General features: G+C 38.0%; 1 protein-coding gene across 2 annotated transcripts in view; it reads left to right on the top strand.

Moving 5' to 3' along the window:
* The first annotated feature begins 385 nt into the window (after positions 1 to 385).
* The window catches only part of LOC18096666 (mediator of RNA polymerase II transcription subunit 15a), a 116,689-nt gene continuing 101,118 nt past the window's right edge, over positions 386 to 15,956 (top strand). Inside the window, exons 1-7 of one of the 2 annotated variants that reach the window (XM_052450961.1) lie at positions 2,484 to 2,538; positions 2,919 to 3,009; positions 3,771 to 4,081; positions 4,543 to 4,613; positions 13,451 to 13,525; positions 14,779 to 14,835; positions 15,547 to 15,783. In XM_052450961.1, coding sequence (XP_052306921.1) covers positions 3,772 to 4,081; positions 4,543 to 4,613; positions 13,451 to 13,525; positions 14,779 to 14,835; positions 15,547 to 15,618 — 585 coding nt within the window. In that variant the 5' untranslated portion in view covers positions 2,484 to 2,538; positions 2,919 to 3,009; position 3,771 and the 3' untranslated portion in view covers positions 15,619 to 15,783. Of the gene's footprint in view, positions 698 to 1,264; positions 1,344 to 2,426; positions 2,539 to 2,918; positions 3,010 to 3,770; positions 4,082 to 4,542; positions 4,614 to 13,450; positions 13,526 to 14,778; positions 14,836 to 15,546; positions 15,784 to 15,956 lie in introns of those variants that run through there. The other variant, XM_052450960.1, reaches the window with a different exon arrangement.

The raw sequence follows: 15,956 nt of genomic DNA on the forward strand, positions 1-15,956 counted from the left end.
GAATCTATATGATTCACATACAGAGCACCGTGTTTTAATGAGCGCTCTTAGTTTTTTTTAAAATAGAAAATAATAAAGAATCATTTGCAACAAAAATGGGTTATTTCTTGAACTTAATTAATGAATTTGTTACAAAATCAAGTTTCAATTTAAAAAGATTCTTTGCAATAGTAATAGAAAAAAATTACAAAGAAGAGAAAAAAGAAAAAATAGATAAAGAAATTAATAAAAAAATTAATACATAAAATAAATATAATAAGAGATAAAAAAAAGATGTGACCACCTCCTATATATTCTATGCCTTCTCCTACAAAGAAACTTGTAAAGCCAACTTCATTGGTAATTTCATCAATTATATTTATTATTTTATTCCACAGAATTCTCTCAGGACCTTTTTTAGCAATCAAATTAAAGAATTTTAAATTTTGTAAGGATAAATGAATAGGCTTATACAAAGAAGACGTTATAATTCTTCTAGTTTAGTTTGTTAGTTATGAACAGTTAAGCAGCACAAGAATACAATTCTTTTAGTTTGTTAGCGAATCTGGAAAAGAGTAGAGTCATCTGTCAAGCTCTGTTCACTTTGGTCCGACATCCCTCACCTCTCCCCACCTGAGCTCTCTCTTTCCCTCCTCCGCTCTCGGAAACAGCTGCCTCCGCCGCCACCTCAACCATTAAGGCTTCAAATCTCCACCAGGTGCTTCCTTTTCTATTATGTTTTTGCTTTTTAAAAAGATTTACGTCTGCGTTTTCATTTATTTAACTAAAATTCTTATCCAGAGAGATAAATTCGATTTTAATAAGTAAATTAAAAAGATATATAATCGGATCCGATGAAATCGCTGCTCGTGAACGCAACTTGAAGAAAGGCGCAATCAGCCGATTCTACTGTGGGTGGAGCATTTAGTATGGTCAGGGTTATTGTGTTGTCTATTCAAAGAAAGATGTGTCTGTAAATTTGTTAAGATGATTCTTATCAGTTAGCTCTTTAGAGTTGATGATAACATGAAATATTCATTGTTAATGCTCGTTGTTTTCTTCTTCTTTTTCCTAGATTAGAACATCCTAGACAATCTCTTTGGGATGGTTTAATGTTTCTGGCCTCTTAATCTTCTATTTGTGCTGATATTCATTGGGGATTGAAAAGCCTCGTTTTATGATCTTGATGTGCTTTTACTCTTCTTGCCGCTCCTGACTTTCTTTTTAGGGTCTATTCTAACATGCAATATGATTTTTTTTCTTTTTGGTTGGCCCGCTGTCCCAGGCGGAGAACCTGTCATGGACACGGGTGATTGGAGAATTCAAATGCAGCCTGACTCACGGAAAAGAATAGTCGACAAAATGTATGTATTTGTTTCCTAATATGTGCAAGTGCTGCAAAATAGTAAATTTTTTATTTATATGAAAGAAAAGGAGAAGGGCAAAAGGTTAATTAAAATCAGCAGGATTGCCATGAGGCAACCTCAAGTATCACTCGCCTCTTTTTTTGTTTTTTTTTTTCATCTTCTCATGTGTTTCTCACAATAAGCAAACTTGAGGGAACATAAAGTGCTGGGAAGTAATTTTTGTTGGAACTTCTTATGTAATCTCTTCTTTCGATGGCTGCATGAAGCTTGTTCCGCTTTAAATTTCAAGGTTAATCTATTGCCATGAGCATACGTGTTTCGAGTTTTAACTGAACTTAAATGAATGGTGTTGGATTTGGGCCTTTTATTTGTTTTAACTTCTACAGGGTTGAAATGATAGTGATCTTAAAGTAGAAAAGCAGCAGACAAAAATCAATTAGCCACAATGAATACTGTAGAGTATGGTTTCCTAGTTTCTCAGCATAAAGTTGAATGTTTTGTTGACCTCTCTACATTCAAAATCATATAGACAGCTACTGCTGGCACTTGCAGTGGCCAATGAATACTGTAGAGTATATATTGCAGTGTGAGATAAGGTTAACTCATTGCATTTTCATAAATTGAAAGGATTTCTCTTCTTTTCTTTGTCAATTACAACACATGTATAGAAGTGCTCTTGCTCAGAGTAAATGCTATTGTAATGTTTTCACATAGACTCCCCTGGTTTGCCATTAATTCACTTATATATCTTGGAACATAGCCATAAATGAAAGGTTCTTCCAGTTCAACAAAATTAACCATGAAGCTCTTAGCTAGAATTTTTAGACAGAAGGGTGGCCAAGTAAACTCCTATACTCTGTACCTCTGGAGGAAGTAAAAATAGATGTTTATGTATTTTGATGCCATACATTACTTGATCGACACTTGCTTATGCCATTATTTGTTTTTACTTTTTGCTAATGATTCCATACATTTTTTATATTGGTGTGGTTTATGAGGTCAGGGTTCTTGCTCGCTACTACTAACTTCTCTATATTTTCCTGGTCATTAAAAATGAAACGTAATGATTTACATGTGCAGAATGGAGACATTAAAGAGGCATCTTCTGTTTTCTGGTCAGGAGGGATTACAAGAACTCAAGAAAATTGCTATACGGCTTGAGGAAAAGATTTATACTACCGCCACCAATCAGGTATTTGCCTAATGCGAGGTTCGATAATTACAATAATCTCTAGACATGAATATACACACGCATTTATGCATGTACAAATGTGTGTGTACTGTGCCTACACTTCCTCACCGTTCATTCTGTATGCAAGGCTGATTGGGAGTTCACATCTTTTTGTTAATTCTCTTGACAAGTGTTTTATTTAGAGTGAACAAGTTCATGTATAGGGGAAGTGTGCAAAAAGCAAATAGTGAATCAATACATAAATAATAAAATTAAAATAGAGGAAACAGAAGTATATCCTCACAGAAGATGAAATGATAGAGCATATATTCATTTCCCCCTTCTCTTGTAACATGGATTGCTCTGAGAGCTAGTGTTTTGTTATTGATATCTGATTTCAGTCTGATTATTTGCGTAAAATATCACTGGAGATTCTTTCGATGGAGATCAGGTCTTAAAACGCCATGCCCACTGCCCTCATGGATCCAGAAGGTAATAATGCAGCCAAGCATTGAATTTCTAAACATCTTACCTTTTGTTTTTCTTTTCACATTGTTATCAAACTCTTTTACATTTTATTGCTGCATATTGCTATGTATTTTGCCTTGCTGGAAAAATCTCATGATCACCTCCACGATGCTAATTCTGTAATGCATGTGAAGTGTTTCATCCTTAACTTGTTAAGGAACAAGGACTGTAATGCATGACTATTTTATATTTTATGCTTGAGATGGTAGATTTTAAAGATTTTCCTGCTTAGGATGTAAGACGTCACTTTCTTGCTTTTTCTTCTGAGAGAAAGTATTTGATCCTTTTTTCATATATAATAATGCTGCCGAGCATTGAATTTCTAAACATCTTACCTTTTGTTTTGTTTGTCGCATTGTTATCATACTCTTTTGCATTTTATTGCAGCATATTGCTATGTGTATGGCATGCTTTAATCAAAAAGTTGAGTAATCGATGAATGTTAGGCAAGAAAATTACTGATTATTTTTGTTTTCTGCCTCCTCCTTTTCTTTCATCCACCCCGAAAATTGTCATATTATTTTTGTTTTCAGCCGCCTCTTCTTCCCCCAACCCTGAAAATTGTCAGACAACACTTTTATGCTTTGAATCAAATCCATCCTAGTTCTTTCGCTCATAACTTTATGTGTGAACTGCCGATGTTTCATTTGTCTTCCTTGTTCAGTGCCTTCTTTTTTTCTGACAGGTTTTTCTTTTTGCCTTTTATCTTGAACAACATCCCATAGTATGCCCCCTCAAGTTCAGAATCATGGGTTGTTTCTCCCTATCCTATTGTCCACTAATCAGTCTCAAGCACGCCAACAGTTGTTATCACAGAACATGCAGAATTGCATGGCATCTAATGGAGTTCAAAGTTTTGCTGGTTTACAAGCGACACTGCCTCTTGTCTCCGGTGTAACCCAGACTATCCCCAACACTGTTGTCCAGGATCCTAACATGCAGAGTATCCCTGGTGTTTCACAGAACTCAGTGGGGAATTCAATGGGACAAGGGAATCCCTCCATTATGTTTGCCAATTCTCAGAGACAAATGCCAGGTAATGCTTTTTTTGGTAGCTTTATGTGCCACTGCGGCCACTTACGGCATTAGAAATGCCACTGCTATTGAAACCATTGCAATCACACACGCATTTGTTACCACATCATACCCTCCAGTGCATTGCACCAGCTGTTAACCTCTCATTCTGGATTTATAGGGTCTGTCCGTCAGTTTGAATGATTACATAATGTTTAGATGGAGTTCCTAGTACTCCTAGTCCGAAAAGGACTTGTATTTCTCTGTAGGAAAATACTAATAGTCCTATCTAGAATAGGAAAAACCTAATGAAGCTCGCTATACTTTGGGATAATAAATTACTAAATGGAAAATAAAACTGAGACTTGCAGTATTCCATAATTTTCAGCAAGAGTGAAAATTACAGAAATACCCTTGTATATGGAAAACACACAAAAATACATGAATTCTAATCTTTTGTTGCCCGCACTGAAATTTTTGTAGCATTCCTAGATTCTACAGCACAGACTGGACATGCAAAAGGCGCTGATTGGCAAGAGGAGATCTATCATAAGGTAATTTCTGTGATTTACTGTTCATTAGATGGAGTTCATGTATGCCATAGTCTTGCAAGATTTCAATGGAAAAAGGTCTCCTGGGATTGGTCCAAGGAATTTTATTCAGCTATGGTTGGGATTAGTTAGGAAGCATTGTAAGTTCCATGATTGCAGCAACTAAGAAATGATTAATCATTGATAAGATGAATGAAGGTAAAAATATTCAGATTTCTAGGTCAAGAGGATTGCTTTCTTGGTTCTGGCACGACAGTTTTTTATTGCAAACCTCTCCCTTTCGATTTCCCCCCCCATATTTGTTGTGTGGTGAATTATTATTTATTTCCAACGAGTCCTATTGTCCGTACTTCTTACTGCATTAGACAGACTTAAAAATAAGAGTGCACTATATCTGAATGACTTACAGTTTATCTTTGGTTAAGTGAAGAGTTATTTGCACGATTGCAATCAACTTGTTCTGAAACATGTGACAATGGAAGAAAAAGAAAATAAGTGGGACTTATTCCATTGAATCATGACCATATCCAGTATTGTTGAATTTTATAGAAAATGAGGTTGAAATTCTGAATGTCTCAAGTCATAACTGCATATTTGATAAGGACATTTTTTTTGTGCTTAGGAGAGTATTAAAACGGGAATAAGAATGGTTGTTGATAATGATACATAGGGTCATGCTTAGGATCTAAGGCTAAGAAGCGTTGCTAAAGTCGTGACATCCATTGTCTTGAGCTATGACAACAGAAAACAATGATGAGTAGCTTGCAGGGAGACAAAGTAACTGAACTTAACCAACCCCTGAATCTTGTCTTATGGTGTACTTACACAGCCCTTTGCATCTTTCCATTCCATCAATATCGACATCCTTTTGAGTTTCCAGCATTAATTCCACTCTGCTATTGCTATTTTATCTCAACTAATTTATGTTGTCCTCTACCCTTTTTTATTATTATTTTATTTTTATCAATTCCCTTAAGTTTGTTTGTGTTACTTTCTTTCTTTCTTTTTGAGAAGTATAATATTGCATTAGAATACGCCAAGATCTGGCGGAGGAGACATATAAAACATAAAAAATCTGCTTACAGCTCACGATTAGCAGGTCTAAGAAATGAAATGATAACCAACCCAAGAAACCAAAAATACAAATAGCAGCTAAGAGAAGCAAATATGATTCCAAAATAACAAAATAGCAGCTAAAAGATGCAGATTTGTTGCCACACACCAAGATGAATTGCCAAGTAAACTTCCAACTTGAACCAGATTTGAGATAAACAAAATATTGCCATCTTTCCTCAACTTAACCGAACAACCAGTCATGGCCTCTCCAGAGATCAGCCTTTGACACCTTAACAAGAAGAGGAGCAAGATCGCGCACCACACTCTGGATATCTTGGAGATTCAGCTCCTTTCTAGAACTAAAGCAATCTACAGATCATTGGCACGCACCAAACAGAATCCTGCAACTTTTCATCAAAAACTGCAAGAGACCGAACCAACCTGAAAAACAATCCAGATTCCCCAAAAGCTGCACCCAGAAATTAAAGAAATAGAAGACCCGCATATCAAGCAAATTAGAGCCAAGCGACAAATTCAGTGTTTCTAAAGACTCCCTGTTTGGCCATGTGATCTGCCGTATGATTACTCTCACGAAGAGAATGAGTGAATGTGAGAGAACCAAAACATGAAGCTACTCTCTGAATAGAGGAGAAAAGATTGTGATGCCGCCAAGGCCTATTATGGGGGTTATTCATCCAGCTAATGACATTGGCCGAGTCAGATTCAATAATAATGTGTTTATGATGCAGGCGGCAATTAGAGGCTAATAATTCAATAGCTTTGACAACCGCTTTCAGCTCGACGACATTGGAGTCTAAGATCCCAACTGACAAGGAGAAAATACCAAGAATAATCCCATTATGATTTCGCAAGACTCCGCCTATACCTGAAGGGCCCGGCTTCCCAAGAGAGGAGCCATCCACATTCCATTTGAAGCTATTAATCATAGGGGGAGACCACACAACAACTACCCTTTGGTTTTTAGAATTAGTCCATCGTAACAGCCCTTCTGCTGACCTTAGCAAATCTGAAGCGGAATAAGAAAAATCAGGTTCTATAGCCTTTATCCAAAAGCAGAGACGAGTAATAATAAGGATAAATAGAGTATCATAATTCGGGGTTGTCTGCTTGAATATCACATCATTACGATGTAGCCAAAGAGACCATGCCACTGAAAAAAACAGCATCAACCAAGCTTTTTTCTGAAATTTTCCATAAACCAAAGAATCGCACTGAGAGAAAAGGGCTGCCAAGTTCTTTGGGCAACACCACGCTAAGCCCCACCAATTGATAATTTTAGACCAAACTATCCAATGTTTGTGACAATGCAGAAGTATATGATCAACCGATTCTTCCTCAGCTAAGCAAATGGGACAAGCAGCAGCTGAGATGTCCAATATACCTCTTCTGACCAACATACTACGAGTGTTGATTTTTTTAATGATAGCCATCCAGCAGAATACTTCAACTTTAGGAGGAACGATGCCTCTCCAAATCCCAGTAAAGGAGAAGCTAGTGTCCATTGGGGGTTGGGGGCTTAACAGCCCACATAGAGATTTGATCGAGAATCTACCGGTGGAGTTGGCTTTCCAAATTAATCTGTCCTCTGCGTCTTTGTCCAGCTGCACTTTTGAAAGAATGGCAGTCATTCGGTCTAGAAGGCCATAGTTTCTACCTCGCAAGGGTCTACTCCAGGTGAATAGCCAGTGCCAAGCATGACCATCCCATATCCCCATCTTATCAAGGCTTGCTTCTTTATCATTAGTTAACCGGAATAGGGCAGGAAACTGATCTGCCAGGCTACCAGTAGTTGTCCAATCATCAAGCCAGAATTTAATCCTCTTGCCATTTCCAACTAGCATCACAGATTGATGTTTCACAATGTCTTGCAATCTACTATCTGTAACACAATGATTAACAATACGAGACCAAGTACTTCCAGTTCCTGCAATAGGATATTTCGGAATAATTGAGGAGCATTTAGTGTTGTATATGTTGTTAATCACATCCTTCCACATGCTCGACTCCTTCGAACCAAACCTCCATAGCCATTTGAACATCAGGGCTTTGTTTTTGTCCCTTAGAGATCCGATCCCAAGACCACCATCATTTTTTGCCAGAGAAATAATTGACCATCTAACATTGCATATGTTTTTACCTCCCTCTTTTCCGGACCATAAAAAAGATCTGAATTTCTTTTCAATGGATGATGCAATTGCCGTAGGCATAGGGAACAAAGAGAGAAAGTATATGGGCAAATTACCTAAGACAGATTTGATTAAGCACAATCTACCCCCAATAGATAATAGTCTGCCTTTCCACGAAGCCAACCTAGCACTGATATTATGGAGAATAGGCTTCCACATCAAAGTTCTACAAGAGCTTGCACCAATGGGAAGGCCAAGATATTTGAATGGGAGGCGCTCCTGCTTACATCGGAGAATTTGTGCAGTGTAATTACATATATGTTCATCTATACCCACACCAAATATGCTGCTTTTGCAAAAGTTAACCTTCAGACCTGACATTAATTCAAAGCACAGAAGGATGCGCTTGATATTCTGCATGCTGAATAAGGAGTCTGAGCTGAAAATAAGAGTGTCATCTGCGAATTGGAGGTGAGATAAAGTATATCCATCCTGGCCAATCTTAATACCCTCGATCAAACCCAAATCACAGCCTCGCTGCAACATACAACTCAATCCCTGAACTGCAATATTGAAAAGAAAAGGAGAGAGGGGGTCTCCTTGCCGTAGCCCTTTTTCCAAGTTAAATTCTGCCGTTGGAGATCCATTGACAAGCACGGACATCTTTGCTGTTGAAATGCATTGCATGATCCAACCTCGCCACCTGCTCCCGAAACCCATAGCAGCCATTACTTCATTAATGTATTCCCATAAAACAGAATCGAAAGCTTTGTGAAAGTCTAGCTTGAAGAGATATCCTTTTCTCTTTCTCTTCTTTAAGAAGTGAATCGCCTCATTAGCTATCAAAACGCTGTCTAGGATTTGTCTTCCTTTTATGAAAGCAGTTTGGTGATCACTGATGACTTCTGACATAACTTGCTTCACCCTGGTTGCCAGTATCTTTGAAATGATCTTGTAAAGGCTTCCTACCAGACTGATAGGCCTAAAATCTTTCAACTTATTGGCACCTTGTATCTTCGGGATAAGAGTAACAAAGGAGCTATTGATGCCTGGAGGAAGGAGGTTTGTCCGATAGAATTCATCAACCATTTGAACAATATCCCCCCCTAGAATGTTCCATGCTTTCTTAATAAAGAAGAAATTAATACCATCAGGGCCTGGAGCTTTGTTTCCTTCACAATCCCAAACTGCAGATTTTATCTCCTCAGCAGAGAACGGAATTTCTAAAGCATGCAATGATGTGGGCTGAAGCTTTAGGAAGTCCAGATTACAGCAAGAGGCTCTAGGTCTGTCATGCTTAGAGTATAGCTTACTGAAAAAATCAAATACAGCTATCTTCACATCAGACGGTTTAGTTAGAGTCGTTCCATCAACATCCAGGGAGAAAATCTGATTCCTTTTGTGTCTTGTTGTGGCTGATAGATGAAAGAAACGAGTGTTTCTGTCTCCAAGCTTACACCATTGGATTCTCGACTTTTGGTGCCAAGCAGATTCTTGCATTCTGTACAAGGTTCTAAGGCTAAAGGAAATGGCATTGCTTCTGAATAATTCAGCAGCTGATAAGTCTCTGCTTTCTTTTTGAGAGTCTAGAGATTCTGCTTCCATTTCTAGATCTTTGATTTTCCTGCAAGTGTTACCCACAACATCTTTGCTCCATTCCTTGCATCTGTCTTTTAATAACCGTAATGCTGGGGCCAACCTTTTTTTTCCACCGATTGTCAAGGTTGAATTCCAATAGTCCTGAATCATCTTTCTAAAGCCACGAATGAGCCACCAGCAGTTCATAAGCCGGAAGGGCTTTGGACCCCAGTTCGTAGAATCTATCAGCATATGCAGTGGTCTATGATCAGAGAAGTTCTTCGACAGCCCATACAGAGTAGAAGATGGGAGAGACTGAAGCCAATCACCCGACACAAACAGTCTATCAATACGACTCGCAACATTTCCCCTAGACCACGTAAACTTCTTCCCATTTAAAGGAAGTTCAACAAGTTCACAACAATCAATACAATTCTTAAAGCTTATCATGGCAGAAGAGATTCTAGAGCCTCCTTTTCTGTCTGATGGGGAAAGAGTTTCATTGAAGTCACCTGCAAGACACCATGGCTTGCTAACGCTGCTTTTGAAAGTAGCAAGGTATTCCCACAGTTCCTTCTTCAGAGAACCATCATTTGGAGCATACACAAAAGACACCAAACATTCCATATTGAAACGAGAAAACACACCTTCAACATGAAGAATACGACCATTCATAGCAACAGAGCAATTGGAAACACAAAAAGAAGCTGGGTTCCATATGCATAGGATACCCCCAGAAAGACCTAAGGAAGGTACTGCGTACCAGTCCCTAGAACGTCTACCCCAAATCGAATTAACAATACAGTCATTAATATTTTCCAATTTCGTTTCCAAAATACCCAGAACATCCAGACTGAATTTTTGCACAAGATTCCTCACACATCTTTTTTTATCTCTGGCTCCTATACCACACGCATTCCAAATAATAATACTACCCATATCAAGGATTAATAACCATACCTTCATTGAGACAGAAACAACATCCTTACTGCTCCTTCCTTCTCATCCACTCCTCTTGCTCTTTTTCTATAAAACTCTGCAGTGTCTGTGTCATGAGGTGGCTTTCATCATGGACTTGCAATACCGCTTTTCCCACATCCCAGCAAGCAGTTGCTTCTTCCCTGGGGTCAGGTTGTAATGGTTCACGTGTCGGATCACTAGATGTTGGAGAGATAAGAGAGTGTGAACTGCTGACCTCATCTTCGCCAGCTATTTCCTTCCCAGATCGAATAATGACATTTCTATTCATGATTCCATTATCAGAGACAGAGTAATCAATAATGCCTAACTCAGTTTTCTTGGAACTTTGATTTCCCATTTTTCGTGGTTTTCTTCTCTTCACAGTCGGTGCTTTACGTGACAGCTTCTTTGCTTTGTTCCTTTGAGATCTCCTATTTTGCAATTCTAGATCAGAGAGTTCAGTTTGGTCTGCAATGGGGATAATAAAATTAGCAAAAGATGGCCCAATGCTTGAGCTACCACTATTACCCTTATGTTGGTCCAATCTGAAGGGCTTCTGCTTTTTTTCCCGGCCCATCTTCTTCACATCACCACTATTATAACCCTTCTGCTGATCCAGCCCATCTCTTTCCAGCATACACACGACTTGTTGCTCATCTCCCTCTCTGACATCAGCTGTAGCCACCCCAGCACAATCATATAGTACCAAAGCCAAATGGTTACCGTCTTCGTACACCAGCTCTTCAGGTAAAATTGCATGGCTGCAGAATTCCGTAATTTCTGGATGCAGGTACAGTGGTGATATGCCAGTGTTGAGAAATGTCCTGTCGTTCTGATCTTGATTGCCCAACGTACAAATGAATTCAAACTCAGTATTTTGTCTTGTAGCCCTGGGGATTGTTGCTGCAGAGATAGTGTCCGTTTGCTCTTCTTCATCATCGGATAGCACAGATTCTGTGTAAAGAGAGACGTCCATAGAGTGTTTGACTGTTGTGAGGGAAGGGATGAACTCACCCTTGATTTCATTCAAAAGGACCTCAACTTGTATTCCGTCAAGCTTGAGACTCACCTCATCATGCAAAGGTTCCATTTTTATGGTTCTAATAAGAACCCTGATACCTGATATTGACCCCTGACTAACACATGTTGTGTCGTAGCCAGCAATAGTTCCCCAACTCTGCAGAATAGTGTCAAAGCAGTTTCTGTTCCAACCTTCCATTGGTAAGCCAAAGATGGCTATCCAAGCAAATCTATCATAAGCTCTAGTCCTTCCTTCCCACTGTCTAAGGTTGCTGAGTAGTGATTTCAAAATGGACCCCTCATTGTCTTGTTCTTTCTTTGAAGCCAACTGGTCCGTAAAGGTGATGATCACCTGACTAGCTCCTAGGAATCTGAAGCTCACAGTATTAGCAATTGATTTCAATATCGTTGCCTCCAGGGTTGCGACGTCAACATTTGGCAGAATATTTCCTACCAAGCTCCTATATAACCATTCCTTATCTTCCTCCGTGGATACATATTGCACCATTCTTCTTCTCGTAGTGGCTATTTGAGGTTTTGTGTTTGTGAGTACCTCAGCAAAAGATCTATGATCTATCAAAGAAAGCTGGGGGTGGTATGGTGTTGCAGGCTTGGGTACGTGTTTTGGTGGTGAAGGGGAAGTTTTAAGGGAGTGATGTTTAGCTGGGTTCACTATTAGTTTGTATGTATCAAACCAAATCCGGCTGGCTTGATCACAGAGAGTTGAGACAGATAAGGAGGATGAAATGTCCACAAATCCAAAGCGTCTTCCAAGAACAGTTTTTCGCTTTGATACAAAAAGTTTGATAACCCGGCCAAGTTTGAAAAAAGCCCTTTTCAGATCTTGATAGTCCACCCATGAAGGAAATCTCTCAAAGAACAGCTTAACATGTTCTGCTGCATCATTGGTGATGGAGGGACAGGGTGCAGGGACAGGGGTTTTGCAGGTAGGTGCAAAGGATGGAACAGGTATGGGAAGGTTTGTATCCGGAAATTTTTGAGAAGGTGAGGTTGTTATGTTGTTTTGAGAAAGGTGTTTAGCATGGTGGTCTGAGGATTTTGGAGGAGCCGTGTAGGTGGTGCGTTGGGGGGGGGGGTGGAGCGAGGTGTTTAGCTGGGACATTCTCACAAACCTCTCTTAGATCGAAAGTCTTGTTACTGACTGTATTACCTTGTTTGATATATGCACATGAACCACCAAGCACTGCAGCTGCTCTCGCAGTCAAAACCTCAAACACAAGGTGGGCATTCAGGTCACCTTCAGCCGTCCAGGCCGCGAGCTCAGGCCCTGGGACATGCTCAATTTGCACCGGCAATATTCTAAAGGACCCACGCTACAACTTACCTGTACAGCACTGTCCAGCGTGGTATCTGTATTTCCTAATAGAAAGAAAAAGCTTCACACAACAAGGTCATGGGACTTCATGGGATTTTCACGAAGGCTTTCTCTGAAAACACTATATAACACAAGGCAATTCCAAGCATATTGTATCTGACAGACCAGACACAAAAAACAGATCAAATCCACTTTCAAAACCCTTTTTCAACCATGGATAATCTGACCTGACTCGAACTCCCTAACCCAGCTTCACCTCCTCCGGCTGTACCTCCACATCCAGATACGCCTCCAGTTCATAACCCCACCCCGTCTCCGGTTCCGTTGCCTCTACTACTACTAGGAATCCCCTTATCTAAAGAGGAAACTCTGTTCATCAAGTCGGGAAGATTCATATATATAGACAGAGAAAGAGAGAGAGAGAGAGGAGAACAAATTAAGCTCTCTCACTAATATTGCTCCGGTCAATAATGTCATCGTCAGAAACTAGGTCACCGTTGTCATTACTGTTTCGAAGACGGTCGAGTGGAGATGTCACAAAGAATTTAGCCTCAGTTTCAAGCAGCCTTTTACCAGCTTTTGGAATTGATGTTGATGATGGTTACTTGCACCTGAAGAAATATGTTATTGCTCCTTATGATAGAAGATACCGGTAATGTTTTGTGTTACTTTCTTTCTGACTGGCACCTGAAGAAATCAAGCATATGACCGATAATGTTTTGCTGGTTATTTGTACTTTCTAGATCAAAGTCATGAAGGAGACTTATTTCCTTGAAATAAATGAAATGTACCAGAGAATTGCTGCCAAGTTACAGCAGGTATGTAAAACCTCTAGGCGAAAAATTATAAATTGACTAGTTTCATGTAAAACAAAAAGAAAACAATTTGTAACTCTCGATTGGGTTATCAGAAAATTCTGAAAATTTACGTGGAGCCTTCTAATATGATTCCTTAGCTTGGGTTAAAATTTCAGAAGTTTTAGAGAAATTCAGAAATTTGACGAAAAATCACAATTTGACTAGTTTTACGTTATTGGACGTAATTTTAAATCCGACCATCAAATTGAGTTGAAATTTTATGAGGAACCTTAAAATAAATAAAATCTATTTAAAATTTTAGGATGAATGGAGCTCGGCAGTGCTATCAAAGAATAAGGACCGTCAAATGGAAGCAAAAAGACTCATAAGGGTAAAATGGTAATTTGCCATTAAAAATAAAACAAGGCAGCCCCTTTTCTGTTATGAACTGCTGACTGGGCAGTAACAAATGTGAAAAGAAAAAAAAAGAAAATAAGAAAAGAACATGAGAAGTTAAGAGAAAAACAAGAAAAAGCGAGAGAGAGCTTTGAAACTTGTAAGATTGAAAGACTTGGAACATTAAATTAAGGAAGAATCAAGTGAAGGAAGATATAAGAAAGGTGAGGAGGGCTGGCCACACTAGGAGGAGAAGAAAAGTTGGGAGAACTTAGATTGGTAAGCATGAAAAGTTTAGATTTTTACTTGAATGAAGTGTTTTTGGGTTTATTTGAGTAAGTTATCAAACAATGACAATTAAATTTGATTTAATTTCTCATAATCTTGATTTTTTTAAAATTAGGGTTCTTATGAGAATTTGGGGATTTTGAGAAAAATAGTAAATATGATGGAATTGAGGTTGAATAGTATAGAAATAGTGAATGGAAGTAGTAATTAAGAAAGAAATTGAATAGTTTTGAAGAAAAGAACTTGTAATTAAGGATGAGGAAATATAGGAATGAGGTTTTGATTGTTTTATGTTTGAGAAATGATGTTCTTTTTCTTATTTGAAGTATTCAAAATATGAACAAGTGAAGAAACATCATAAGAATGTGAAAAGAAGGAATAAATAAATGGTAGGAAAAGTTCATGGGAGAATTCTTTAAGTGAGTTAAAAGAAGAAAATTGATTAAAACTATATGTTGAAAATGAGGTGACAAATGAATGAAAATTTTGATGTAAACCCCAATTAAATAAAAGATATTACATGCTTTAAATTTAGGCACGTAGGAGAAATGATAATGGATTAATAATGTAGTGCAATCTGATTGATTCAGGAGTTGTACCGGGAGCAGGGCATCAGGCAGGAGGAGCTGGGCTATCACGAGCAGACGGTAAGTGATTCATCACTTTCTTTTAAAATTCCAAGTTTCAGTATTAGTTATGAGTTGTTTATGACATGTTGATATGGAAGAAGTAGATGAAGAAACTGTTGGTATTATAATTGAGATGTCGGGTAGTTAGTATGAATTACCGGTTGGTATGGAATTACCGGTTGGTTAGTATGAATTATTGGTTAGTATAGAATTACCGATTAGTATTGAATTACCGGTTGGTATGTGATTACCGGTTGGTTAGTATGAATTACCGGTTGATATGGAATTATCGGTTGGTATGTGATTGCCGGTTGGTTAGTATGAATTACCGGTTGGTATGGAATTACCGGTTGTATTGGCTATTGATAGAGAATAGCCGGATGTTGGGTAATTCGTATGGAATTACCGGTTAGATTGGCTATTGATAGAGAATAGCCGGATGTTGGGTAATTCGTATGGAATCACCGGGTTGATTGTTGGCTATTTAAGAGGGCTAGCCGGGTTTGAGGTAAAATTATGAATTACCAAATTAAAAATTAAGCAATGAGTGTTGGTTACAGAGGTCCTATAAGTATAGGATTAATAAATTATGAATGAGTTATTAATGTTGATATATAGTAAGTTGGTGATGAAAGATAATTTGATATATTTTGAAGACTTGTGAACATAATAGCTTTATCATCTTTAATGTGTTATCTTTCTTATTTCTTATTAATGATATGTATACAGGTTTTTCACGAGGTGATGCGGAGCGTTAAATATGGGCTTTTTGTTTTAATCTGTTTATTTTGTGGGATGTAATAAATTTGCTTTATATGTAATTTGTATTATATGTAGATTGTAATATATGTATCATGAAGATGTTTGCTTTTGGTACTTATACATTTAAAATGTATTAGTAAGGAACTAATATTACTAAACTATTCAAAAAGAATATTTAGTAATTATAATTATGCATGTTTAAAAGATGGATGCATGTTAATGTAATAATTAGTTCAATATGAATCTTTTGAGTTTATAATTGTTTGTAGTTAATGTGTTATTTGTTGATGATGTAAGGTTGAGAAAATACAATGAAGTATAGTTATGTGAAATATTATTTGATGAGATGGGATATGATCCAAGATGGTTGGATCAAA

The sequence above is a fragment of the Populus trichocarpa genome, chromosome 3 (assembly GCF_000002775.5).
Source record: "Populus trichocarpa isolate Nisqually-1 chromosome 3, P.trichocarpa_v4.1, whole genome shotgun sequence".
In the NCBI taxonomy this organism is placed as follows: domain Eukaryota; kingdom Viridiplantae; phylum Streptophyta; class Magnoliopsida; order Malpighiales; family Salicaceae; genus Populus; species Populus trichocarpa.